This window comes from Chiloscyllium punctatum, chromosome 9 (genome assembly GCF_047496795.1).
Source record: "Chiloscyllium punctatum isolate Juve2018m chromosome 9, sChiPun1.3, whole genome shotgun sequence".
Taxonomy (NCBI): domain Eukaryota; kingdom Metazoa; phylum Chordata; class Chondrichthyes; order Orectolobiformes; family Hemiscylliidae; genus Chiloscyllium; species Chiloscyllium punctatum.
In genome coordinates this window covers 128358071-128384955 of record NC_092747.1, presented here as the reverse complement: position 1 = coordinate 128384955, position 26885 = coordinate 128358071, and the positions used below count along the sequence as shown (strand labels likewise).

The 26885-nt window shown below is 41.5% G+C and overlaps 1 protein-coding gene across 1 annotated transcript in view; it reads right to left on the bottom strand.

Annotated features, from left to right (window-relative positions):
• LOC140481689 (progesterone receptor-like) overlaps positions 1-26885 on the bottom strand; it is a 317791-nt gene that overhangs the window by 130194 nt on the left and 160712 nt on the right. Inside the window, exon 3 of the mRNA XM_072578261.1 lies at positions 5748-5864. Within this exon, the coding sequence (XP_072434362.1) occupies positions 5748-5864 (117 nt within the window). The remainder of the gene's footprint in view (positions 1-5747; positions 5865-26885) is intronic.

Genomic DNA, 26885 nt, shown 5'->3' with positions numbered 1-26885 from the left:
ATCAGTTGTAACTTTCACAGCCAAAAGAACTTTCACAGCCAAAGAATTCCAACGCAGATGGTATTGTTTTGGAGCAGGCTATCTGGTCAGATAAAGGTGTTAGGCTGGGTCTCCTTTGGCATGTTGAACAGGGGATGTCAAGATGCATTTGACATGAACTCATTTTTCTTATTTAATAAACAGCATCAATCAAACTTCTGAACAAAGGCTAACAATTTACTGATAAGCTCTGGAGGAAAGTTTTTTTAAAATGCAAAAATGATATGTCCACACTAATTGAGGATAATACAAAGATAAAAATGCCTGTTGATTAAAAAGATTGTTCTGCACACTAGACCATTCCATATATTGTGGGTGAAGTGAGGTGTAAGGCAGGAATGGACCCCAAAAATGAAACTTGGCTGGGGATTTCAAGGACAAGTTCAGAGATTACAATGAGGCCAGTGCTGGACCCCAGCAAAACTACACCTGACTGACAATGTCTGTTGCAGTCGACTGGCTTTCACTCAGTTCTGATTCAGTGAGACATTTCTAGTAGCATAGAATCTCTCAATAGCAGGACTCAGAAGTAAAAGATAAAAAAATTAACCTGCTCTAATACCACAGTGACATACTTCTGACAGGTTGCCATTATTTATAAAGTCAGTTAAAGTTATGTTTTGCATTAATTTGAGAATTCACTGACAGACATGCTCAGGTGCCTGCAATGAAAATTAAATCTTTGTCATTTCAATTATTCGCTGATCTTTGTGAGTTCTCTCTCTTTGATTATCTAGTTACAAGGAATGTACATAACACTGTTAATAAAATATACTTTTATCCCTTGTATATCATAAGCAGCTGCAGGCCCACTAATTTAAGGTTTAAAATTTACTTGTAAGTAAGATATTCAACTTAATACTAATATTCTTTTTTGGTCCAGTTTATGGTTTTCTATATCAGGATGATATACTACATGACCTTCTAGTGAAGGTATTGGAATCATATGCCCTTCAAAAAAGTGATATTTTCTTGTGCTTTTGTGATTGAAATAAAAGTAACCCCAATTTTCACAATTCAGACCAATTAATTAATTTTGGAAGTATGTATTGTTATCATGGAACCTTAGGAGAAAGTGAGGACTGCAGATGCTGGAGATCAGAGCTGAAAAATGTGTTGCTGGAAAAGTGCAGCAGGTCAGGCAGCATCCAAGGAGCAGGAGAATCAACGTTTCAGGCATAAGCTCTTCTTCAGGAATGATTCCTGAAGATGGGCTTATGCCCGAAACGTCGATTCTCCTGCTCCTTGGATGCTGCCTGACCTCCTGCGCTTTTCCAGCAACACATTTTTCAGTATCATGGAACCTTAGTCAATGGGATTACTCCCCTTGATTTTCACGAATTCAAGGAGACCTTGCCTCTGACCTCCCAAACTTTGGCCTTGGTAGTTCACAGTCCCCTGCCAGGCTTTCCACTACTGAAGCAAGTTCAACTGGACCAATTTCAATTTCCATTCTAAACTGGTCTAATTCAGCATTGATTTGATTTCCAAAAGAAAATAGTTGAGTTAAATCAAAAAAACTTTGACTTAATACAATGTATGAACAAAAATTAAAATACACTAAAGGTGAAGTATTCCAAATATGTTTGTGCTGTCTAAGGCCATTCTGCTGTGGAACTTATGTGTAAGACGAGTTTAGTTCACCATTTAAACATTTCCAATATTTGCATTTGATTTGAATAGAAAATGTGTTGCAAATTATATAAACAATCATATTGGTCCTAAAGTTCAAATCTAGATCATTGCATTGCATATAGTATTTATAATGTCTATAGGAGTTGGAATCCTCTCCTGTGTGAGCTAGCTAACTGAGCAGCAGTAAGGAAACTTTATGGGGTGGTCATGGAGCCAAACCCCAATTTTCTCATCTCCAATGGAGTTAAATACTAGGATTAAGTTCCATAGTTGACCTTCCTATCTTGCTACTAACTGAGGCTCTGGCATAGGCCAATTAAGGACCATATAAGGGTCTCACCCCAACGCTATTGGAATTTGTCCAACAGCAGGTGGTGTGACGATATGTGCATTTAAGAAGGATTTGTTTTGTCCTGTTTCTCTTGAAGACAGTTGTTTCAAACCTGGTGCTGAAGTATACGCTGCATGAAAAACAGAATAAATAGTTTTGGGTTTTTAAAAATTAGACAAAAGAAGCATGAGTGGGTGGAGTCAAGCTCACACAGGGTTTTAGTTTTTGCTTTCACTTAGAGTCATGGAGTCATCAAGATGTACAGCACAGAAACAGACCCTTCAGTCCAATTCATCCCTGCCGTCCAGACATCTAGTCTCATTTCCCAGCACTTGGTCCATGTCTCTCTAAACCCTTCCCTGGTCGTGTACCCATCTTATCTTTTAAATGGTGTATTTGTACCAGCCTCCAACACTTCCACTGGACTGGAGAAAGGTTACACCCAAAATATCGACTTCTCCACCTCCTGATGCTGCCTGGCTTGCTGTGCTCTTCCAGTCTCCTGCCTGTCGACTTTGGATTCCAGCATCTGCAGTTTTTTTGTCTCCACCACTTCCTCTGACAGCTCATTCTATATACACCTTTTGTGTGAAAAAGTTTACTTTTAGGTCCCTTTTAAATCTTTCTCCTCTCACCCTAACCCTATTCCCTCTAGTTCTGGACTCCCCCAACCCCAGGGAAAAGACTTTGGCTATTCACCCGATCCATGCCCCTCATGAGTTTATAAAACTCTATAAGGTCACCCCTCAGACTCTGACACTCCTTAAAGCTGGGTTTTTTTTTGAGTTGGAGTCGAAGCTGCTAGATAGGCTCTCTCTCTCTCCATCTCTCTCTGTTTCATTCTGTTGGTGTTCCTTTCTCCTGGACTGGAGGAGGTAGCAAATGAGGGAACTCTATTTTGTTGAATTTGCCTTCGCCAAGGTTGTGTTCATGGGATGCTGTGATATTGGAACAGTTGATAAGCAATAGTTAAATATATCCTTTTTTATTAAGTATCTTAGCAGAGTTAAAGTTATGCCTTTTTTGTTTGTATTTCAACTGTGGTGTAAAATAGTGTGTTTTGTTTAATGGTTAGTAGAGAGTGACTAACTGAATTACACCTGGAACACAGTGCCTTGCATTTGCCTTTAAATAAGATAAAGGTGAGGGTCTCAGCTATCTCCTTGATGTGTTTTAGTCTGGTCCATTACAGTGGGCCTGTTATGAAGCGATGGGTGTAATAGGCGAAACAGGTTCTGACCTGTTTGTCACCTTAAAGGAGATGAGGTGATTGGTCTTTCAATCAAAAAGCAATCTGTGCCTGATACAAAACAAACACACTGGCTATCGGGGGGGGGTCAATGGCTGAGAGTCACCTTCCTCCCCTTCCTATGATTCCCAATATGCAGAACCACATCCTCCTTGACCCCAGCATAATCCTCCATAATCCTCAGACTCCAGGATTGCTCCATCATTAGCAGCCATGACTGCTGCTATGACAATGCTGAGCGGGTGGCTCTCTCTGGTTGGACTTCCACCCCAGGTTCTGATTCCAGGGGGAGACCCACTGGCAGCTCTGACACTGCTGGATAGGCAAGCACACAGTGGGCCTGCCATTGGAACAGGCTGCAAATATCCTAAAGGTTTTCCAATTAGGATAGGCCCCCTGATGCCTGAACAAGTTCCCACCCTAAGTTTCTCCACCTGAAAGAAGACTCTATTTCTACCTAAGTAGCTTACTTCATGGCCTTTCTCTTCATAAAGGTGGCCATGTTCTGTTAAGCCAAAATGAACAGCTTCAAACATATTGCACAGTTAAACATTAACCGTGGTACACAGTGTTTGAGGCACACTGTGTTCATCCTCTGCAATCTAAGTTTGAGTTTAGTCCTTTAACCCTGAGAAAGCGGCTAAAGGCTCCCTCTGCTCTCTCAGCTGTACAGGTTTGAGAGTACAGTGTGTGCTGGCAGTCTTAATCCAAACTGCAGAACATCAAAGCGCTTAGTTTTAAGAAACTCAACAGCCAGGTTAGTTGGTATTAAAAGCATTGTGTTTTTCTGAAACTTGGGGAATAGGTGTAAGCCCCCTGAAAGGGCATGAATGAGGAACCTTTGAAGCTTCCAGTAATCTAACTTTTAATGCCTGCTTGCCTCTGTTCTACCTCACATTATCAATCTTCCTTTTGTTATTGTAAAATTGCAGCACAGGGCAGGAATTGAACTTATATCATGAAGCATTTACAATGCTAGTTTAGGTGGTGCCTTTACTCATTGGGTCATCAGGAGCTGATCATTAACTTTTCATTGTTTTGTAACAAGCTGTCTTTTATTTCTACAACTGGAACACATTAATTGTTCCAGCAGCTTTACTCAATTGGTAAAAAGTGACTGCAGGTGTGCACTACCTCGATTGCAAAGATGCCAATGGGCAGTGTCATGACAGCTGCCCTCCAGCATCACTCTGATAATGCTGTCAGTGCTACTCCAGTGGATGAAATGTAAACACGGTATAAGGGGATGGACAAAAACTGCAAACAGTCAACCTGACAAATTGGTTTCATGCTTCACCAGAGAGCTAGTTAACTCAGACAAAGGATCCCCATTTCAACAAATACACAGCTATTAAACATCAGGGGAAGTGCATTACTCTTTGTTGTTTTTTAAAGTACCTACCTATTTACTGCCAATACTCTCTTCCAGTTACTGGTCTCATCAGTTCATGCAAAAGGGAGGAGCATAAACAACTGCCATAATTTCCAAAGAGGAAATGCATTTATGTACAAAAAGAATAATAGACAATTTGTCCCATTGTACACATACAATTCATTAATTTAAAAAAAGCTTTTTAAATCCAAGCGGTTCAAGTTAGTTTGATTTGCTTTTAATGCTTGCCACTTGCAAACCATGAGTTCAATTCATTATTATTGAGCTATGAGCCACCTTGTGGAAAATGCTGTAGAAATTGCAATCTCTCTGAAATGATCTGATATGAGTGTGAGCATTGCTAAGTGGATATGAAAATTGCAATTTTCACCCAGATCTGTTTTCATATCAGAGTACAGCTGAGAAGTGTTCACAAAATGAATTGGTTTTTAGACCACAATTCCCAAAGATTATAAGAATTTACTTAAAAATCTATTTCAAAATTCCATGGTTGTTGTATTAGAATTTCTCTCAGAATTTTAGTCATTTAATGGCAAAGAGCCATTTGGAAAGCCTACTCTGTCCACATTTTATTAAATGGACTTCTGTCCATTAAAGTGGAATCGTAAAATCAAATATTGAAACCTTGATGGGTGGCATACCTTCATTTTCTTCTGGTACTGCACACTCCTCAATAACACATCTCAGTCATAACACACCACTGACAGAAAAAAGGGGAAGTGAGTAGGAATGTGAGCTGATAGCACTACTGTCAAAATAAATGTGCCACACTTCATGTTTTTAAATATAATCAACATTTTCAAATGGCATAGTCTTACTTGATGGGTTGCATAAATGGCATTGCAGACTGGAGAACATCAGCAGAAAGGATTAAAATGTTTGGTGAAATTTCACAGTTAATATCAATTCCCGTTTCCACTTATGTGAATTACAGGTTCACTGGGCAAGGAATATAATTTTTAGTTTCATTAAATAATATACACTCACTTATAATTCTACATGTACACATCAAACATTTTCAATACAATCTTGCTAGGATGCAGAATATATTAGATCTGTTTACCTGTTTTGACTTAAATCGAAGAACTTTTTTCTCTTACCTCCTAACACCATTCCAGCTTGATAGCACTTTCTGAGGCGACAGGCTGGACAGTTCTTTCTTCGAATTTTGTCAATGATGCAGTCATTCCTTCCAGCGCATAGATACTTATGTTGTCCTGAAAGTTAGAAGGGAGTTCACGTTATTGTTTGCAAAACTGCTGCAACACATATTGAAACATATCAAATTAAAGACAATGGGCATGAAATCATAGAATCATAGAATCCCTACAATGTGGAAACAGGCCCTTCAGCCCAACAAGTCCACACTGACCCTCCGAAGAGTAACCCACCCCAACCCATTTCCCCTACCCTATATTTACCCCTGGCTAATGCACCTAACCTACATATCCCTGGGCACTATGGGCAATTCACCTGACCTGCACATCTTTGGATTGTGGGAGGAAACCGGAGCACCCGGAGGAAACCCACGCAGACACGGGGACAGTTATCTGAGGGTGGAATCGAACCCGGATCCCTAGTGCTATGAGGCGGCAGTGCTAAACACTCAAGACAGAGTAAGATTAGATATTAAACATTCAGACCAACCTTAATGGAACTAAAAACCAGGAAAGATGTAAACTTTGCTAGCACCATATTAATTTTCTGCAGATACATTCAGTGCACAAGAGTTTCAGAGGTGGCTAAGAGGGTTTCTTAAACTTAAATTTGGGTTAACTCATATTCAGATCAGTTTAGATTTTTAAAATCAATCTGTTCAGACATCTGAAGCAGGTGAAACTTGGACTTGGACCTCCTGAAGCAGAGTTAGGACACTACCACAGTGCCACAAGAGCCCTTAAAAGGACTTTGTTATCTGGAAAGTGCTTTAAGATATTCACTGATAATGGACATATGATATAAATGCAAATCTGTCTTGCCTGCTAATTAACCTGTTCAGACATGTTATGTTACACATCGGGAGAATGTGAGACCTGAACCAAGGCATTCTGACTAGAGTTGGGACACTACCACTGCACCATAGGAGCCTTCACCATTTAATGTAAACCCTTTCTAAAGTGGTACTAATGCATTTATTGATATTTTAAATCAACCTATTATGACACACATCCAGGGCAGGTAGGACTGGAGCCTGGATTCTTGGGTCAGAGGCAGGGACACTCCCAATGTACCACAAAAAAACCCTCCCATTCAATGTGACATGACATCAGTGGTATAGGAACCAAAGTCAGTCCTGTAATTACTGACTTTGAGGATTGCAAAGCAGCTGATTATCCCATAAGTCACAACCTAGCTTTCATTAAGGAGCTGCATGGCATTTTGATGGATAATCATTAAACTAATGCTAACATAGGCCATTGATTTAACAAGCCATTGCCAATGATGTAGAGGGTGGTGGTCAATAGGTATAAAAATACCATGATAATTTGGTGACGGGGAGAACAAATGTTCAGATATGTCACAGAGCACATTTGGATTTAAAAAAATAGACAGATGATCTTGAGTATGACTAACAATATCACCTTGCATTCCTGACTGGCTGTTGTAAGTTTGCAGAGAACTTTTGAAATGCATGAGGAAAATTCTGGGGACTCTTTGTGAAGCCTTTGCCAAAATTCAGTATAATTCTGTAACATCCAAGCTATTAAACACTCATTGGGAGTCACTATAAGAAAGGAAGTATTTTGTCATCAGCATCTTCTTGAGGTTCCTCATTGTTCAGCAGGAAGAATGTGACGAGACCAGAATGCCTGGTCAAACAGCACCAGCTCCTATTGGAGATAGAGACAGAAGGGGCTTGGTGGACTCTAACACTGTTGTGTGCACAGAACATGCCATCTTCTGCACCAGGACCTGCTTGAGCTGTGGCAAGATACTGTGCACCTTCTCACTTAATCCTCAAACCTTGCTGTACGTCAGCTGCTAGTTCCCATACTGTGGTGAAGTGAGTGCGTGCAGCTCACATACAGACAATACAATAACAATTACACAAAATCAGCATTGAATTACTAAACCTGTAGCTGCATATTCCAGTCAAATTATGAAATCAATAATTATGCCCAAAATTGTTTGCCAAAATCTGACTTTCAATCAGACAAGTCTTATAGCACAATACCCATCTTGTGTATATTTTCACCAATTTATCAAAACAATCGCCAGGATCGATCACAACTAGTTTGTTGATGCAGCATTGCATTAATATGACATTGAACATGGTAACTGTATGATGATGGAATCAACAGTCTCATGTTACTAAGATTCTGAGAAGAGAGGAATGGGAGACCATAGTTTGGGAGACGATTTGTAGTTCGGGTGCTCGTTGTTGTGGTTCTGTTCGCCGAGCTGGGAATTTGTGTTGCAGATGTTTCGTCCCCTGTCTAGGTGACATCCTCAGTGCTTGGGAGCCTCCTGTGAAGCGCTTCTGTGATGTTTCCTCCGGCATTTGTAGTGATTTGTATCTGCCGCTTCCAGTTGTCAGTTCCAGCTGTCCGTTGCAGTGGTCAGTATATTGGATCCAGGTCAATGTGCTTATTGATTGAATCTGTGGATGAGTGCCATGCCTCTAGGAATTCCCTGGCTGTTCTCTGTTTGGCTTGTCCTATAATAGTAGTGTTGTCCCAGTCGAACTCATGTTGCTTGTCATCTGCGTGTGTGGCTACTAAGGATAGCTGGTCGTGTCGTTTCGTGGCTAGTTGGTGTTCATGGATACGGATCATTAGCTGTCTTCCTGTTTGTCCTATGGATCCACATCCATGAACGCCAACTAGCCACGAAACGACACGACCAGCTACCCTTGGTAGCTACACACACAGATGAAAAGCAACATGAGTTCGACTGGAACAACACTACTATTATAGGACAAGCCAAACAGAGAACAGCCAGGGAATTCCTAGAGACATGGCACTCATCCGCAGATTCAATCAATAAGCACATTGACCTGGACCCAATATACCGGCCACTGCAGCGGATAGCTGGAACTGACAACCGGAAGCGGCAGAGACAAACCACTATAAATGCCGGAGGAAACATCACAGAAGCACTTCACAGGAAGTTCCCAAGCACTGAGGATGTCACCTCGACAGGGGACGAAACGTCTGCAACACAAATTCCCAGCTTGGCGAACAGAACCACAACAGGAATGGGAGAGCTGTAAGAGAGAGCAAGAACACAAAGATCAGTATTGTATATACAGCATGGAAACTCCTGAGAGTCAGACAATAGTCACACTTTGATAAGGTGGAGATTGAGACAGGCTCAGAGTAGGGACATTGAGAAAGCATCTTCAAGAATGCTATCCTCATGTTCATTTCTCAGCACATGCCTTGATCAATCAGAGTCAGCCTGCCTTTTTTTTCACATTTAATAAAACTTAACAATTACCTGCAGGTCAGCAGTAACTGATACATTCTCCATGGTAAAGTTTCTATCAACCACAGTACACTTGCCAACCAATCAGTACTCTCCACTCATACCATACAAATGTTGCTTTTGTTTTACTTTGATATTTTGGTGTATTATCCTGAGGATATGACAATGTAACTCGGCATTATGGAAAGCTTTGTCAAAACGTGTATTTTTCAACAATATTTAAAACTTTGTAAACACTTGCTATGAAAAAATCATACAATTAAGAATGATGAAAACCCAAAGATCTGCAGATGCTGTAAATCAGAAACAAAAACAGAAATTGCTGGAAAATCTCAGTAGGTCTGGCAGCAATTTCTGGGGAGAGAAGTCAGAGTTAACATTTTAGGTTGCGTAACCCTTGTTCAGGTTACTGAATTCTGAGGAAGGGTCAATGGACCTGAAACATTAACTCTGATTTCTCAGATGTTGCCAGACCTGCTGAGCTTTTCCAGCAATTTCTATTTTTGTCTCAATCAAGAATGATACCTGGATTTCCTTGGCTTAAGTAATGAGGAGATATTATACAAATTAGGTCCATTTTCTTTAGAATTTGGAGGATTAGGGGTTGATCTGATCAAAGTCTTAACACATTAACAGAAAAAGACTGAGTAAATAAAGATAAACTATTCCCACTGATTGGCGATTCTAGAGCTAGGGGCATAGTCTGAGAATGAGGGTCAGAGTGTTCAGGAGAGATGTATGGAAGCACACAAAGGGTGGGAGAGGTGTATCAAACAGCTGTGGATGCTGGGTCAGTTGTTAATTTTAAGTCTGAAATAGATATTTTTGTTAGAAACGTAATAAGAGATATATGCCAAAGGCAGGTAGATGGAGTTAGAGCACATCGGCCATGATCTCATTGGATGGTGGAACAGAATTGAAGGGTTGAATGGCCTACTCCTGTTCCTATGATCCCAAATGGTGGGATATGAAGGTTTGGTCAAAGTTTAAATTCCAATTAAACAAATCTATGCCTCAGAAGTGCGAAATTTCTTGACTGGATGACTCGTTTATTATACATTTTCAGCTCATGTGTTGGGAAGCAATATAAGTAGAAATAAAAACAGAAAATGGTGAGGATAGTCAACAGGTCAATCAGTGTTGTGGAAAGAGAAAGAAAATTAAAGGAATTTGATTTTCAGCATTGATGCTGATAGCTCAAGACAGGAAATTTCCTTATTTAAATGGGCCCTGTTAGACTGGAAACGTGAGGTCATGATAAAATCCTACTTGCCAGAGCTATAAGCATATGTGGCCCTCACAAGTCTTGACTAATACTCATGCACCCACATACCCCATGCTATCTCTATGCCAACTCACCCACTATCCAATGGGCACACCATAGAAACCACGTGTAGATAAAATAATTAAGAATCTAATAGCAAGTCCTCACTTTAAAGTGTGGTGTAATTCCTAAATTGTAACTTTAAATGAAGCAACTTTAAGTGAATCATTTGTTTACATAGCAACCAATGTTCAAGTCAGAGTTAGGTTCTTTCAAGCACTTTTTCACAAAATAAAAATATAAAGAAGTTTAAATACTGTGTCTGACATGTACGGCACTGAGCACTCCTAACTGAAATGACTTGCAAAATAATGTATATCACTAAATATAAAACAAATATAAAATATTCCTGTACAGTATTTTATGAAAGAACACTCAGTTGTATTTTAGATTGACCAGGTTCCGTCAAGTGGCAGATGGTAGTCAGTGCAGGGAGCCAAAGCATGATTACAGCAATGAACTTTTGCTGCAAGATAGAGCACATCAACACGAGCTCAGAATGGCATCCAGAGGAGAGAAGGAACTTCAAAGTTGACTGGAAAGGCTGAAGAGAAGAACTGAGAAAAGGAGGTGAGATTGAGGCAAGGGCAGATGGAGTGGCTGGGGGTCTGAAGAAATAAGCCAGGCAAGTATCAGGAGGGGAGACAAGGCCAGAGATAACCAAAGTCATAGAGTCATACAGCACAGAAAGAGACTCTTGGATCCAACTCACCTGTGCCGACTAATCGAGTTCCATTTGCCAGCACTTGGCCTATATCCTCTAAACCCTTCCTAGTCATATACCTATCCAGATACCCTTTGAATGTTGTAATTGTACCAGCCTCTACCACGTCTTCCACCAGCTCATTTCATACATGCACCACCCTCTGCATGAAAACGGTTACCCCTTAAGTCCTTTTAAAATCTTTCCCCTCTCACCTTAAGCCTATGTCCTCAAGTTTTAAACACCCCAACTCCAGGAAAAAGACCTTGGCTAATCACCTAATCCATGCCCCTCATGATTTTATAAACCTCAATAAGGCCACTCCTCAGCTCCAGGGAAAAGAAAACCCCAGCCTATTCAGCCTCTTCCTGTTCTCAAACCCTCCAGTCCTGGCAACATCTTTGTAAATCTTTTCTGCACCATATCAAGTTTAACAACATCCTATAGTTGGGTGACCAGAATTGTATGCAGTATTCCAAAAGTGGCCCAACCAATGTCTTTTACAGTTGCAACATGACATCCTAACTCCTAACTCAATGCTCTGACCAATAAAGGAAAGCATATCAGACACCTTCTTCACTATCCTAGCTACCTGTGACTCCACTTTCAAGGAAATCTGCACTTGCACTCCAAGGTCTCCTTTTTTCGGCAACACTCCCCAGGGCACTACCGTTAACTGTATAAGTTCTGCCCTGATTTGCCTTTCCAAAATGCAACACCTCACTTTTATCTAACTTAAACCACATCTGCCACTCCTCAGCCCATTGGCCCATCTGATCAAGATCCCGCTGTACTCTGAGGTAAAGATCTTCGCTGTCCACTATACCATCAATTATGGTGTCATCTACAAACTTACTAATCATTCCACCTACAAGTCATATCCAAATCATTTGTATAAATGATGAAAAGCAGTGCACTCAGCATCAATCCTTACAGCATACTGGTCACAGGCCTCAAGTCTGAAAAACAACCTTTCACCACTGTCCACTATCTCATACATTCAAGCCAATTTTGTATCCAATTGGCTAGCTCCTCTTGGATTCTACATGATGTAACCATGTTAATCAGTCTACCATGCAGAACCTTGGTCAAATGCCTTGTTGAAGTCCATTTAGACAATATCTATTGCTCTGCCTTCATCAGGCTGCTTTGTCACTTCCTTAGAAAACGCAGTCAAGCTAGTGAGACACAATTTCCCATGCACAAAGCCATGCTGACTATCCCCAAATGTCCTTAACTTTCCAAACATATGTAAATCCTGTCCCTCAGAAACCCCTCCAACAACTTACACATCATTGACGTCAGGCTCAGTAGCCTATAGTCCCCTGACTTTTCCTTGCCACATTTCTTAAATAATGGCACTACATTTCACCACAGATTAGTTATATCCTCCCTATGCTGTTGCTCAAAAAGGAACTCATGATTGATGGATGGAATCAGATACTGAAATGAGCTTTCTAGATTGAATAAGCAGCTTGCCAATGCTGTAGGAGATTCTTACACAGTGATCATGTTTAACCTGAAAACTGACTTCCACATTCTCCAACTCTCACCCTTACACCACAACTCTGCTGTGTCTGCCCAGCAATTAAGACCAAAAGACATAGGAGCAGAATTACACCATTCATCCCATCAAATCTGCTTTGCCATTCAATCATGACTGATGTTTCTCAATCCCATTCTCCTGCCTTCTCCCCATACTGCTTGATCCCCATAATAATCAAGAGTCTATCAATCTCTGAGCTGAAGACGCTCAATAATCTGGCCTCCACTGCCTTCTGCAGCAATGAGTTCCACACATTCAATATCCTCCAGCTAAATAAATTCCTCAGCATTTCAGATCTATAGGGTCATCCCTTCACTTTGAGGGTGTGCCCTCAGAATCTTCCCTCAATCCTACCTGTTGATTGGCCTTCCTCCACTCTGGCACTTCACTGTCACAGCAAATGAGATATTGTTTCCTTCACAAATAACATGAAATAGAAAGTCTACTTCACTCATAATGAAATGTCACCAAAGTATTTTTTTAAAGATTCCCTACAGTGTGGAAACAGGCCCTTCGGCCCAACAAGTCCACACCGACCCTCTGAAGAGTAACTCATCCAGATCCATTTCCTTCTAACTAATGCACCTAACACTATGGGCAATTTAGCATGGCCAATTCACCTGACCTGCACATCTTTGGACTGTGGGAGGAAACTGGAGCACCCAGAGTAAACGCACACAGACACGGGGAGAATGTGCAAAATCTGCACAGACAGCCACCAAAGGCTGGTATCTTCGATCATTCAGTGCTGATTGTGTTTACAGACAAGTGAGACAACTGATTAATATTTCTGCTTACAGTTCTGATGAAAAGTCACTGGACTCAAAACATTAGATCTGCTTTCTTCCCATAGATGCTGCCAAGTCTGCTTAGTTTTGCCAGCAATTTCTGTTTTTGTTAATGTTAATGTTTAAATATACACTAACAGCTTAGAATAGACAAATATAATCATGGGGCTTTTCTTAAAGATTGAAGGGAAATGTAGCCAATACTGTAGGCATAATGGGATATGATGGGAACCTAACAAAGAGAGTAAACTGTAAAAAATTAAATGACCTTCACAGTGTGAATCACAGCATCAAGTTGATTAGGAGCTAGGCAGGAAACATAAAAGAGGACATGAAGGCAATATCTGCAGAAAGTGTATAGCCTGATTTGTTGGTAAGGATATTGTAAGGGCTAAAATAATCAATGATAAATAACTGTCAAAACATTGTTATGAAATGTGAGATTAAGACTATAAATTGCCATGCTGACTATGTTTCAGAGAGGGCCATGATGGATTTTAACCAACGGTCTCTCCCAGCACATGCTTATAAAAAAAATACCTTCAACTGGGTGAACTCAAGCTCAAAGTTGCTGTGAAACCATGAGCACAAGTATGGAATCACCAGCACTCCTTATTATCAGAACATGTGATAAGGAAGCAAGGATGTTGGGGCAAGGATGGATGGCTCAGATGGGTGTGAGAGTTATTGGTGAAGTCTGCTTTAACTGTGGTACTTGCTGCATCATCTTCTTTGTGTTGAGTTCTAAAGCCTTTGCTGTCTTTGTTTTCAACTTTTCTGTGAGATTCTAGCAACTGTGACACTCGCTGATTATCCACATTGCCCTTTCCCTGTGACTTTGTGTGGCTTTGCCTCCCTAACAGCTACAATGATTCGTGACTGTTTAAGCTATAGCCATCTCTGATTTACTCCCACAACATGGGGCTTGCTTTCCTTCAACAGAAAAACAATGACTTTGACAACAGAAACCTACCCTGGATACTTAACTGCCCCAACCAAAGGAAATTGTGAATGTGGTCACAAAATTCTTCTGATTAGCGAAGGAAGGTCCAGGCCTGAGTTAAATATCAACCATTATTTACATAATCTTCCACTTCAAACAATTCACAACCAGATTTCATAATGAAGGCTGCAAAGGAGAGCTTTGTTCACTGTGTCGCTGTTCTCTGTGATACTGTGTTGTCATGTTGTTCTGAAAGCTAACAACAGCACTGTATATAACAATTACATTGAACTCATTGTAATTGCCAGCACAATATAAACAATTAAACTTTTAAAATTAGCATGAAAAATCATGCATTAATATCATGGATTCCTTGTCATACTTCCATTCAGAATTCTCATTGGCCCTAATCCTTCTTTCACCCCATCTTGATCTTTGCTTATCTATACAATATCTTCTCATTTTCCTTGTTTTATTTGTTAATTTTCTTCATAGCATCTCTTTGTTTTCCTAATTTCCTTTGAACTTCATCTCTGCAATTTCCATATTCCTCCATGGTTCTACGATATTGAGCCCCTCAAATCTGCTTAAGCTTTCCCTTTCTTACTGTTTCCTCCTCAATATTCTTTTTAATATTCAGAGAGATCTGGATTTGGGTAATCCTACCTTTTTCTTTGTGGGAAGATGTAGAACTTATATTCTGTCCCTCTACTTCACTTCTCTGCACAACCAACCTCTTCGCCTGGCTCAGTTCCCCTGCTGCTAAAATCTCATGTGTGTCTTTCACCTGCTGGCACAGCTATAACAAATCTTCCTTTAGTCAGTCCCCCATTCTCCAGATTCTTAAACCTTCAGCTCATACAAAACTCTGGGCTCTTTGGTTTGTTATAACTAAGGTTTTTAATTATATTTACCAATGTGGTAACCCTCAGGAGGCCCATGAAGAATCTCTGATTAATCTCCCTATGAAGATTGTTGAGCATGAGATCCCTTGGAATAGACACTGGTCTGCCCTACTGGAACTCATCACCTGAGCCCTTTATAAAGCCTACCCATTTCCCCCTTCCAACTCCATTTTAATCTAGTCCCTTCCCTGTCTCCCTACCTCACCACCCTCACTTTTGATGGTTTGCATCGTCCTTAAGGAGCTCTGTATGTAAATATTGAATTAGCTACATGGCTGTTTTTACTGCTGGTAGTTATTAGTTTGAAAAGAAATACAAAAAATAGTCACTGTGATTTTGGTGGTAGGAAAGTCACTCAGTTGTGTGTAACAGCACTTCCAATTAGGGTTAAAAAAAGCAGACTCAAGAGGCACAGTGGTAGTGTTTCTACTTCTGGACCAGGAGGCCCAGGTTCAAGTCATACCTGCTCTAGAAGTGTGAAATAACATCTCTGAATAGAATGGTTTAAAAAAAACAGACCCGGGAGTCTCTTTTGGTACAGTGGTAGTATCCGTATCTCTGACCCAGGAGACCCATGTGTAATAACATCACTGAACAGAATGTTTAGAAATACCTACAAAGCAGACAAAGGGATGGATCTACAGAACTGTTTGTCTTGGGCTGGGACTAGCCTTTGTACACCACAAGTACTGGCTTTATTTTGATTATGGATGGTCCTTTCCAGTTGGCCTTCCTGAGTTATTACAATCATGCATCAATCTCAGACTTCAACTAAAATGTGGTTAGCTAATCAAAATTGAGGACCTAATTACAAGGTTTCTTAAGAACAAGAAGAGAATTTTATTACTTATTAATCTTGAGAAAAATAATAAAACATGGTATAAAATACACTCTCAAATATTGTTACAAAGTTTAAAAAGGTGAGTGTCCAGTACAAAAAGGAAGATCAAGAATATGTAACTAAAAGTTCTTAGAATCTGGTAGGTTCAGGTTTAACTTGAGATAGCAATTATATCCTGAACATGCAATGGAATGTATAGATATCTTTAAGCCTTATTGAATAGACAAGTTTCCAATTTGATTTTCATTAGGTTTTTGTCTTCAAAGAGCCTGAGAGAAAAGAAACAGAAAAAGAGAGCTTTCCAATTCTGCCATTACAGATCCATGTTTTCCTTCTTCCCTGCTGGGTCTAAAAGCAGCTTTGTGTGAGACACTTCCTTTGTGTATTCCTGTGCCTGGCTTCACTGCCTTTCTTTGGCAAATCTAAATATCTTTCAGATGATTTTCATCCCAATAAGTGAAACTTCTAGAAAAGTAAATCAAGCAGGAGATACAGATCTGTGCGAATGGTTTTAGTTAGTTTATGACTGGATTTTGCTTTTTGTTAGTTTCATTAACTGCCTCAATGTATGACCACTGTAGCCTTCATAAGTCAATGATTTCCCTTTTTAAAAATCATTGTAGTCCATGAAAAATCCCAGGCATTAAAATGATATCATGGGTGTGTTTGGCATTATGAAAGGAGAAAAAAAATAGATACATGAAGACTGAATAAGGGAGGTATCTAAAGGTAAACATACAAGATTAAGCGTAAAAGTTTGGGACAGAGACCATTTACAGACAGCTTAGATGTTATGGAATTTACTTCAAGGTTTATTAGTTTAGGCAGAAACTATGCTTAATTTCAAAGTTAGATTGGGTAGTTAGATAATCTCTAATGGGGCTAAAGGTCTGGCAACTGGGCAGGTAAATATGATTAGGACCATTTGCTTAAATGGAAGATAAACTGCCAATGTATTAGTTGGAAGCTGAATGGCGAGCTTGCTATTTGTGATTTCCATGTAATTACCAATGCTGATCAGATACTCAGAAAACTCACTGCTATTTCCAAGAAAGATATCTAACCTATCAAAGTAGCATTTTGCTATACATCTATCTCATCTTCACATCAACCTAGTAACAGCATTGACAAAGTTCAGAAGGTTAGCCTGTTCTCAATTTACACCAAACATGAGCTGAAAATATTTGATTTTTTTAATGCTAATTTTATTCTGCAGTTTTCAGAAACATGCGGTATTTTCAAATGCTACCAATATTATGCTCTCTGTATTTCTCCTTTTAGATTAGATTGACTGAGAATTCTTTACACCAGAAACTAATACCTGACTGTAGATGATAACAGTTAATCCTTGAGTACATTATTTTCTAATTTAATTCTACTGTATTAGTGATGAAAACCCATCAGTCAATTAAAGTTTATTGTTTAGAGTACATTTTGCACTTTGAAAGTACAAGAAACTTTCCCACATGTAACATTATTTTTGGTACCATACATAAGTTGTAATTTTTTATGAAGTTGGAGGGGCACAAATTTATTGCAGCTTATTCTTGATGTCAAAATCATTAACTTTTGGGTACCACCTGCACACTGACACATCGATGAAGTTGAGTTCTGTAGGTGCCCCAATTAATACAGTATACTTTGAGGAGGGGAGGAGTGGATCTTGTGTGGCACTGGCACTGTTTCTATCTCAGGGAGGGGAGATATTTTTGAAGGGCGGGGGGAATGATTAATTAATGTCAACTTAACTCTCATTATGAAAACTTTGACTGTAAAGAACTTTCACTACAGGTTCTTCACAACAGGAGACAAAGGAGAAATTGTAAGCACTACCCTGTTCTCTTGATGCTGCACTGAAGATATTACTGGATAAGGCCAACAAGAGAAGTAATGCCCTTTCCCATCAAGCAATGGGAAGATGTCTCGACAAAGTACTTGGCAGTGGGCAGGGAGGGAAAAATGGATGAGCACCAGGGACATTCTGTTATTGATATGTAGCTCCAGTTCTGGTACCTCTCAGGATTGATATGTGATGGTAGCAAAGTGAAATGTGGATTGTCAGTGGCATCCTGTACAACCTGCTACTCTCAGGACAGACTGAATGAAATGTATTCAAATGTACATACAGTGCCTTAAATGCAACAATGGACAGGAAATAGGGAGAAGTTGCAAATATTTCTTATTCCAACCTGAAAGGAATTTGGTGAATATAATCATGATCATGGTTAGCTTTCCAGCAACCAGCACTGATATCCTCACCTTGCTCTGAGGCTGCAACTCAGGCTACAATAGGTTGCAGATTTCGGGGGGATGGTGGGGGTGGGGGGAACGTCAAGGAGGAGAATTGCTCCCTGAATGTGGTCTCCTGCTGAGACTCTTTCTTCCCTCTTCCTCCTCTTCCTTCAAGCAGCTTGCCCTCTTCTGTTACCTCTCTGCATGCTCCATCATACTCAGGACCAATGGAAATGCAAAGTTATACACTTGCAGATAAAAGCCAATGACCTGAGCTGACCTCTTAAAATCAGAATCAAGTTTTTCACCATGAGCCTTGCCACTGTGTAAACATTATCGACATCAAAACACCAAAGAAAACTCAGCAGCTACTGGTAGATTTCAACCAGCAACTATTCTGAAAATATTTGATGATCCATTTCAATAGTTTTTCTGTAAATTAATTGATTGAGGTTCTGTCCTGATTGGGGCCCTCCCCTGTTTCTCTTGCATGTTTAGCCGAGTGAGTGAATGAGAGGGCTGCAATATGACATCTACCCAACAATGTGGGAAATGGGTTGTATGTGTACAATTCACAAAAAGTAGGACAAACCCAGTTTGGCCAATTACCACCTCATCAGTCTACTTTTGATTATCAGTAAAAGTGATGGAGAATGTCATCAATGTTGTTATGAAGTAACACTTTCACAGTGATAATCATTTCCTTCACAGTGACCTATATTTCTGATCATACCGCTGCATTTAGCTTCAATTTCAGATGCTACAAAGTGACATTGTTTATCTTCTCATCAAGTACAAGCTCCCCATATATTGCCATGATATTCATGGCTCATCATCCACCTCAGTCTCCTGTTCTGTTTTGTCCCATAGATCCCTCTAGCCAATAAGAAGTATATCTGACTCCTTCTCAAAAACATTCAATGTTTTGGCTTCAACTGCTTTCCCTGTTTCTCTGAAGATTTGATGTAAGTGGAGTGAGGATCCCATTTAAATTCTTTGGTGCAGCCTGGCACAATGTGATTCTGCCATGTTTTGATTGGCATGTTTGAGAATAAATGGATTAAACCCTCCCAGACACTCATTTCTCAAACCAAAAGAGAAAATGCTGGTAAATCTCAGCAGGTCTGGCAGTATCTGTAAGGAGAGAAAAGAGCTGATGTTTCGAGTCTAACTGACCCTTTGTCAAAGCTGGTCAAACCAGCTTCAACCAGCTTTGACAAAGGGTCAGTTAGACTCGAAACGTCAGCTCTTTCCTCTCCTTATAGATGCTGTCACACCTGCTGAGATTTTCCAGCATTTTCTCTTTTGGTTTCAGATTCCAGCATCTGCAGTAATTTACTTTAATCCCTCATTTCTCAAAAGAGCCTTCATGAAAGTGTAATTGAACATTGCCATGAGTCTTGCAGTTATTTCAGGCAGTTAACAGTGATGTAAAATATGTTTTTTTTTGTGTGGGGCATCTGATTGGAAAACTCATACGTTCAGTACCCATTTAAGACGCCAAAATGTAACTGAATTTCTCCCTCATATTTCCTTTGAATCTTCAGTGAAGTTTCATCATTTTGGTTACTGGGAATGGGACCATGTTTCTGCAGCCAGTGTCATCAGCTAGTAGAAAAATTAGAACTTCTTCCAAGAAATGTGCAGAACATTTTAGATGTGCTTAGAATGAAGCTGCAAAACACAAGGAAAATGATATACCTGTATCCTCAGAAATTTGCTCAAGCTTCAGAAATCTTTCAGAGTGAGATGCTTTGTTTTGTTTATGCACCAAATAATTCAATTGTAATTAACCTCGTTATTTTTATTACTTGCGTGTAGTTTGAATGGAAAAGCTGGAGTTTAGATACAAGCATTTTTTTGTGGAAATACAGATTATTAATACTTTGTTCGTTGTGCTGCCAATTCTTTTCAGTTCTTATATGCTAGGGTCCGAGACGTCTCGGACCGTGTCTTCAGAATCCTTAAGGGGGAGGGTGTGCAGCCAGAAGTCGTGGTACACATTGGCACCAACGACATAGGTAGGAAGAGGGGTGGGGAGGTCATTCAAGAGCTCAAGGAGTTAGGCTGGAAGCTAAAAGCTAGGACAGACAGAGTCGTCATCTCTGGGTTGTTGCCGGTGCCACGTGACAGAGAGGCAAAGAATAGGGAGAGAGTGCAGTTGAACACGTGGCTGCAAGGATGGTGTAGGAGGGAGGGCTTCAGATATTTGGACAATTGGACTGCATTCTGGGGAAGGTGGGACCTGTATAAACAGGACGGGTTGCACCTGAACCAGAAGGGCACCAATATCCTGGGGGGTAGGTTTGCTAGCACTCTTCGGGGGGGTTTAAACTAATTTGGCAGGGGGATGGGATCCGGACTTGTAGTCCAGCAAGTAAGCTAGCTGTGTGTCAGGATGTCCAAGACTGTAGGGAGGCTGTGGAGAAGGTAGCACTGACAGGGACTACTTGCGGACACAGAGATGGGCTCAAGTGCGTATACTTCAATGCAAGGAGTATCAGAAATAAGGTGGGTGAACTTAAGGCGTGGATCGGTACCTGGGACTACGATGTTGTGGCCATCACGGAAACATGGATAGATGAGGGACAGGAATGGCTGTTGGAGGTTCCTGGTTACAGATGTTTCAGTAAGATTAGGGAGGGTGGTAAAAAAGGAGGGGGGGTGGCATTGCTAATTAGAAATGGTATAACGGCTGCAGAAAGGAAGTTTGAGGGGGATCTGCCTCTGGAGGTAGTATGGGCTGAAGTCAGAAATAGGAAAGGTGCAGTCACCTTATTGGGTGTTTATTATAGGCCCCCCAATAGCAGCAGAGATGTGGAGAAACAGATTGGGAAACAGATTTTGGAAAGGTGCAGAAGCCACAGGGTCGTAGTCATGGGCGACTTCAACTTCCCAAATATTGATTGGAAGCTCTTTAGATCAAGTAGATTGGATGGGGCAGTGTTTGTGCAGTGTGTCCAGGAAGCTTTTCTAACGCAGTATGTAGATTGTCCAACCAGAGGGGAGGCCATATTGGATTTGGTACTCGGTAACGAACCGGGACAAGTGGTGGGCTTGTTGGTGGGTGAACATTTTGGTGATGGCGACCACAATTCTGTGACTTTCACCTTGGTTATGGAGAGAGATAGGTGCGCACAACAAGGTAGATTTTACAATTGGGGGAAGGGAAATTACGATGCTGTAAGACAGGATTTGAGGAGCATACGTTGGGAGCATAGGCTGTTAGGGAAGGATGTGGTGGAAATGTGGGACTTTTTCAAGGAGCAGATACGACGTGTCCTTGATATGTATGTACCGATCAGGCAGGGAAGAAATGGTCGTGTGAGGGAGCCTTGGTTGACGAGGGAGGTTGAATGTCTAGTAAAGAGGAAGAAGGAGGCTTACATAAGGTTGAGGAAACAAGGTTCAGACAGAGCAGTGGAGGGATACAGGATAGCCAGAAGGGACCTGAAGAAAGGGATTAGGAGAGCTAAGAGAGGGCATGAAAAATCCCTGGCGGATAGGATCAAGGATAACCCCAAGGCATTCTATGCATATGTGAGAAACCTGAGAATGACGAGAACGAGGGTAGGTCCGATCAAGGACAGTGGTGGGAGACTGTGTATTGAGTCGGAAGAGATAGGAGAGGTCTTGAACAAGTACTTCTCTTCAGTATTTACGAACGAGAGGGACCGTATTGTTGAAGAGGAGAGTGTGAAACGGACTGATAAGCTAGAAGAGATACCTGTTAGGAAGGAAGATGTGTTGGACATTTTGAACAACTTGAGGATAGACAAGTCCCCCGGGCCTGACGGGATATATCCTAGGATTATGTGGGAAGCAAGAGAGGAAATTGCAGTACCGTTGGCAATGATCTTCTCGTCTTCACTGGCAACTGGGGTGGTACCAGGGGACTGGAGAGTAGCGAATGTTGTGCCCCTGTTCAAAAAAGGGAATAGGGATAACCCCGGGAATTACAGGCCAGTTAGTCTTACTTCTGTGGCAGGCAAAGTAATGGAAAGGGTACTGAGGGATAGGATTTACGAGTATCTGGAAAGACACTGCTTGATTAGGGACAGCCAGCACGGATTTGTGAAGGGTAGGTCTTGCCTTACAAGTCTTATTGAATTCTTCGAGGAGGTGACCAAGCATGTGGATGAGGGTAGAGCAGTGGATGTAGTGTACATGGATTTTAGTAAGGCATTTGATAAGGTTCCCCATGGTAGGCTTATGCGGAAAGTCAGGAGGCATGGGATAGAGGGAAATTTGGCCAATTGGATAGAAAACTGGCTAACCGGTAGAAGTCAGAGAGTGGTGGTAGATGGTAAATATTCAGCATGGAGTCCAGTTACAAGTGGAGTTCCGCAGGGATCAGTTCTGGGTCCTCTGCTGTTTGTAATTTTTATTAATGACTTAGAGGAGGGAGTCGAAGGGTGGGTCAGTAAATTTGCAGATGATACAAAGATAGGTGGAGTTGTGGACAGTGAGGAGGGCTGTTGTCGGCTGCAGAGGGACTTAGATAGGATGCAGAGCTGGGCTGAGGAGTGGCAGATGGAGTTCAACCCTGCCAAGTGTGAGGTTGTCCATTTTGGAAGAACAAATAAGAATGCGGAATACAGGGTTAATGGTAGGGTTCTTGGTCAGGTGGAGGAACAGAGGGATCTTGGGGTCTATGTACATAGATCTTTGAAGGTTGCCACTCAGGTGGATAGAGTTTGTAAGAAGGCCTATGGAGTATTATCGTTCATTAGCAGAGGGATTGAATTCAAGAGTCGTGAGGTGATGTTGCAGCTGTACAGGACTTTGGTTAGGCCACATTTGGAGTACTGTGTGCAGTTCTGGTCGCCTCACTTTAGGAAAGATGTGGAAGCTTTGGAGAGGGTGCAGAGAAGATTTACCAGGATGTTGCCTGGAATGGAGAGTAGGTCGTACGAGGATAGGTTGAGAGTTCTCGGCCTTTTCTCGTTGGAACGGCGAAGGATGAGGGGTGACTTGATCGAGGTTTATAAGATGATCAGAGGAATAGATAGAGTAGACAGTCAGAAACTTTTTCCCCGGGTACAACAGAGTGTTACAAGGGGACATAAATTTAAGGTGAAGGGTGGAAGGTATAGGGGAGATGTCAGGGGTGGGTTCTTTACCCAGAGAGTGGTGGGGGCATGGAATGCGCTGCCCGAGGGAGTGGTAGAGTCAGATTCATTGGCGACCTTTAAGCGGCATTTGGATAGGTACATGGATGGGTGCTTAATCTAGGATAGAAGTTCGGCACAACATCGTGGGCCGAAGGGCCTGTTCTGTGCTGTATTGTTCTATGTTCTATGTTCTATGATCATGTGTTACATTCTCTCAGTGCCGATATAAGTGACCCCGTAAGATTTTACATTCTCAATGTCAGCTGTCAAATAAAAACAGGAGCAGGACACAGCAGTTCCATCAGCACTTACCCATGGTAAAGACACACTTACAATTCAAATGTAGATCCCTCATCAGAATGGACATCAAGATAGGTCTAACTCAAAACATTAATCCCTTTTCCCTGAAATGTAATGATGGATCTGCTGCATATTTCTGGCATTTTAGGTTTTATTCTAGAACAAAGAGTAAAGAATGGGCCCTTCAGCCCACCAACACTGTGCCATCACATGGTGCCTTTCGAAACAAAAACCTTTGACCCTACGCACTCCTTATCCCTCTATTTCCTGTTATTCATACTTCTGTCAAGAAGCCTTTTAAATATTCCTATCATATCTGCTTCATCACCTCCTCTGGCAGCACATTCCAGGCACTTACTGCCCTCTGTGTAAACAATAAACAATAGACAATAGGTGCAGGAGTAGGCCATTCTGCCCTTCGAGCCTGCACCAACATTCAATATGATCATGGCTGATCATCCTTAATCAGTATCCTGTTCCTGCCTTATCTCCATGACCCTTGATTCCACTATCCTTGAGAGCTCTATCCAACTCTTTCTTCAACGAATCCAGAGACTGGGCCTCCACTGCCTTCTGGGGCAGAGCATTCCATACACCCACCACTCTCTGGGTGAAGAAGTTTCTCCTCATCTCTATCCTAAATGGCCTACCCCTTATTTTTAAGCTGTGTCCTCTGGTTCGGGACTCACCCATCAGCGGAAACATGTTTCCTGCCTCCAGAGTGTCCAATCCTTTAATAATCTTATATGTTTCAATCAGATCCCCTCTCAGTCTTCTAAACTCAAGGGTATACAAGCCCAGTCGCTCCAGTCTTTCAGTGTAAGGTAATCCTGCCATTCCAGGAATTGACCTCGTGAACCTACGCTGCACTCCCTCAATAGCCAGAATGTCTTTCCTCAAGTTTGGAGACCAGAAAGTGTGGTACGGTGGCACAGTGGTTAGCACTGCTGCCTCACAGCGCCAGAGATCTGGGTTCAATTCCCGCCTCAGGCGACTGACTGTGTGGAGTTTGCACATTCTCCCCGTGTCTGCGTGGGTTTCCTCCGGGTGCTCCGGTTTCCTCTCACAGTCACAAAGATCAGGTCAGGTGAATTGGCCATGCTAAATTGCCCCTAGTGTTAGGTAAGGGGTAAATGTAGGGGTATGGGTGGGTTACGCTTCAGCGGGTCGGTGTGGACTCGTTAGGCCGAAGGGCCTGTTTCCACACTGTAATGTAATCTAAAAAAAAAGAACTGCACACAATACTCCAGGTCTGGTCTCACCAGGGCCCTGTACAGCTGCAGAAGAACCTCTTTGCTTCTATACTCAATCCCTCTTGTTATGAAGGCCAGCATGCTATTAGCCTTCTTCACTACCTGCTGTACCTGCATGCTTACCTTCATTGACTGGTGTACAAGAACACCCAGATCTCTCTGTACTGCCCCTTTACCTAAATTGATTCAATTTAGGTAGTAATCTGCCTTCCTGTTCTTGCCACCAAAGTGGATAACCATACATTTACCCATATTAAACTGCATCTGCCATGCATCTGACCACTCACCTAACCTGTCCAGGTCACCCTGTAATCTCCTAACATCCTCATCACATTTCACCCTGCAACCCAGCTTAGTATCATCAGCAAATTTGCTAATGTTATTACTAATACCATCTTCTATATCATTAATATATATTGTAAAATGCTGCGGTCTCAGCACTGCTCCCTGCGGTACCCTACTGGTCACTGCCTGCCATTCTGAAATGGAGCCGTTTATCACTACTCTTTGTTTCCTGTCAGCCAACCAACTTTCAATCCAAGTTAGTACTTTGCCCCCAATACCGTGCGCCCTAATTTTACTCACTAACCTCCTGTGTGGGACTTTATCAAAAGGTTTCTGAAAGTCCAGGTACACTACATCTACTGGATCTCCCTTGTCCATCTTCAGAGTTACATCCTCAAAAAATTCCAGAAGATTAGTCAAGCATGATTTCCCCTTCATGAATCCATGCTGACTCTGACCTATCCTGTTACTATTATCCAGATGTGTCGTAATCTCATCCTTTATAAGAGACTCCAGCATCTTTCCCACCACTGAGGTCAGACTAACTGGTCTATAATTTCCTGCTTTCCCTCTCCCATCTTTCTTAAAAAGTGGTACAACATTAGCCACCCTCCAATCCACAGGAACTGATCCCGAATCTATCGAACTCTGGAAAATAATCACCAATGCATCCACGATTTCTCGAGCCACCTCCTTCAGTACCCTGGGATGTAGACCATCAGGCCCCGGTGACTTATCAACCTTCAGACCTAACAGTCTCTCCAACACCAATTCCTGGCAAATATAAATTCCCTTCAGTTCAGGTCCTTCAGCCACTGAAAAGACTTGCCTCTCACATCTCTTTTAAACTTCACACTTTTTGCCTGAAACCAATGTCCTTTAGCAGTTGACATTTCCACACTGAGAAAAAAAAGACTCTGACATCCGTTCTATCCATGCTCCTCATAACTTTTGTAAACTGCTATCAGGCTGTCCCTCATCCTTTCACATTGACGTGAAAACAAACCAAATTTGTCCAATCTCTCCTCTTGGCTAATATCCTCCAAACCAGGGAACATCCTGGGAAACTGTTTCTGTTTCCTCTACTTTGGATACTGTGGTAACCAGAACAGTACACAATATTCCAAATGTGGCTTCCCTAGAATTAGAACATAAAGCACTACAGCACAGTACAGGCCCTTTGGCCCCTGATATTGGGCCGATCTTTTATCCTACACTAAGATCAAACCAACTGACATACCCTTCAATGTACTATTTTTCATGTGCCTACCCGAGATTCACTTAAATGTCCCTAATGTTTCTGACTCTATCACTACTGCTGCAGTGCATTCCAGACACCCACCACTCTCTGTGTAAAGAACTGACATCTTCCCTAAACCTTCCTCCAATCACTTAAAGTTATTCCCCCTCATGATAGACATGCCTGCCCTGGGAAAACGTCTCTGGCTATCCATTCTATCTATGCCTCTCGTCGTCTTACACACCTCTATGTGTGGGTGGCATGGTGGCACAATGGTTAGCACTGCTGCATCAAAGACCTGGGTTCAATTCCCGCCTCAGGCGACTGTGTGGAGTT